Consider the following 2,594-nt stretch of genomic DNA (forward strand, 5'->3'; position numbering starts at 1 on the left):
CCTGCCACAACCCAGGCTCTCTTGAACGTTTTAAAGCCTTGTGTTAGCAATGTGACATGCATACGGGACACTTGACGGATTTTCAGGGAGCACACGCATGTAACTAGCTCGAAGAAGAAGAAATGCATCAGCACCCAAAAGGGCCCTGATGTGCTTCCTTCTGGTCTGCGCCAGCCTGCATGTAAATGCCACACCCACTCCTAACCCCGTACGGTGCAGCACTTTCTTTCATTTACACTGTTCTGCTCTCTTCTCCCATTGCTGCCTGATTCCTACCTCCTTACTTCCTTTCCCCTCAGTGCTGGGCATCAAATCTAGGGCCTTGCACATGCTCAGAAAACCCTCTACCACTGAGTTATGCTGCAGTCCCCGCACCCCAAACTTTAACACAGTGAATACCGCATAACCCTTACCTAGACCAGGAGAAGCTATTATGTCCCCTTTCAGAGGAGGAAAGGAAACAGACGATTAGGTAAGGAGGCAGGTCCTCCGGCAGCCCAGGGGACTCCTGAGCTGGCTCCTCCTTATTCCTAAACTGGGTAATAGCCCCTCTCCACCCAGGTCCCACACTGCCTCTGTGCGGGGCTCAGGGTGAGCACTGTGCAAGTGTTTTGGGAAAAGTGCTGGTGCCCCAAAGGATTCCTGATAAAAATGAAGGGTCCCTGGCACGATGTGGACCTCAATTCGGAAGGTCGGGGAGACACTGAGGTTGTACCTCATGGTACAGCACATGCTTAGTATGGAGGAAGCCCTGGGTTCAATCCACAAAGCCAGAAAAGTAATGCAATTAGAGCCAGATGTAGCGGAGCACACCTGTAATCCGGCACCCTAGGAGGCTGAGGCAAGAGGACTGCAAGTTTAAAACCAGCCTGGACAGTTTAGTGCCTTAGTGGGATTCCTGAAATGAAGTGAACAAAGGGTTGGCTGTGTTGCTCAGTGAGAAGGCCCTGGGCTCAGCCTTAATACAATCCTGGAGGCAATTACAGAATGGGTCAAGGCGATGGCCTAACCAACACGCCCCAGGGCTACACCTCGGAACTACCCTACCTCCAGGGGATGTACACACCTCACCTGCCCCTCCTGAAACAGAATTGAACTGCGGACCTGAGGACATGGTGTGAGCCACAGGGGTGCACACACCTGTACCCGGCACTTAGGGAGGCTGGGCCCGAGACGAGAGTCACAAGTCCGAGTCCAGCCTGGGCAGGGAGAGATTTAGTGAGACTCTGTCTCAAAACAAAAATAAAACAGGGCTGGGGATGTGGTGTATCTCAAGGAGAAGACCCTGGGTTCAGGCCCCAGTCCTGTGTGGGCTGGGAGAGTCTGACCCAGCCTGGTCTCTGGTGCCTTCTCCTCACAGGCAGATGAAAAGCAAAGGAAACTTGCTCAACTTTTATGGGAGAAATGACTCAGTCTTATGCAAGGAAAAGGCAGACGTTTTGTAGGTGAAAGGGCGAATTTTCTAATAGGAAATAAGACGTCAGATTATCAACAGATCAGAACACAATAGGCAGAACAAACATTTGCCAGAGCAAAGCTACAACGTGCAACACCCAAAATTAAAGAAAAAATAATTTGCTTTATGCATGAAGATGTCAGTGGGGGAAAAAAACTACACAACTTTTGCACTTCCATACTTACTTTTATCCCTTAGTATTGTATTCTTATTTTGAATTACAGACAGGGAGATGTCAGGCCTGCTCTAAACCAACAGGAAAAAGGAAACAGGGCAAATGGACTCAAATGTAGTACACAACCCCCCGGCACCGAGAGGTCCAGTGACCGTGCCCACACCCGCGCAGATCGTCGTGGGCACGAGTCATAAATATTTCACCCCGATTCCTTGGCCCCTGCCATACCTCTATGAGCCGCATGCCTTTCCCAGTTAGCTGCTCACCTCTTCCCTGGTGTGAGCCCATCCTCTCAGGGATGAACCTCTCCCAGCTGCCTCTCTCTCGCCCACTGTCAGCCACTGATGTGATAAACTCGGCTTTTCCCAGCCGCCTGCCAGAATCTCCTGGTTTTAGCCTCCTGATTTTAGGGTGTGTTTACTTTTCTTTTCCCCATAAAGAGCCTGTTTTTTGATGACAGGGACTACGGCGAATTTCTCGCTGAGGATTCTAGACAGTAACCAGTCCTGTGCAAGGAGTGTGTTTCTAAGGGGTCAAGTGGGGCCTTAAATGACACAGACAGTAGTTGTTCGCGAGCAACCCTGGTTCCGGAATCCAGGCGAACGAACGCCTCCGAGGGCTCCGAACCTCAGCGGCACGCGTGACAAACAGCTGGTTCCGGTGCCGCCTCACACCCCAGCTCCTCTCCCTCCGCAGGGAGACTGGCGGGGGCCTGGAGACCCCGGAGGGTGCTGGGCTCAAACCACCCTGGAATTCAGATGTGGATGCTTTAAGTTTTTTAAAAACTTTAAATACTGCATAACCCACAAATAGAGTTGATCATCTTGCATAATCACGCGGCTCGCGTTCGGGAGCGCCGTGGAGTTAGGTCTTGTGGGGAGAAGGACTTGCTCCAGGGCTCCGCACCGCGGGGAGGCGCCGTCCACTGTCCCGCCAGGCCCGCTACGCGCGGGGAGGGGCGGC

The 2,594-nt window shown here is 52.2% G+C and overlaps 1 protein-coding gene across 1 annotated transcript in view; it reads left to right on the top strand.

Moving 5' to 3' along the window:
* Window positions 1–670: 670 nt before the first annotated feature.
* Window positions 671–2,594, top strand: part of Plin2 (perilipin 2) — a 9,122-nt gene continuing 7,198 nt past the window's right edge. Inside the window, exons 1-2 of the mRNA XM_010631000.3 lie at window positions 671–778; window positions 2,230–2,359. Coding sequence (XP_010629302.1) covers window positions 671–778; window positions 2,230–2,359 — 238 coding nt within the window. The remainder of the gene's footprint in view (window positions 779–2,229; window positions 2,360–2,594) is intronic.

Source organism: Fukomys damarensis, unplaced genomic scaffold (assembly GCF_012274545.1).
Source record: "Fukomys damarensis isolate Sample0158 unplaced genomic scaffold, DMR_v1.0_HiC HiC_scaffold_31, whole genome shotgun sequence".
Classification (NCBI taxonomy): domain Eukaryota; kingdom Metazoa; phylum Chordata; class Mammalia; order Rodentia; family Bathyergidae; genus Fukomys; species Fukomys damarensis.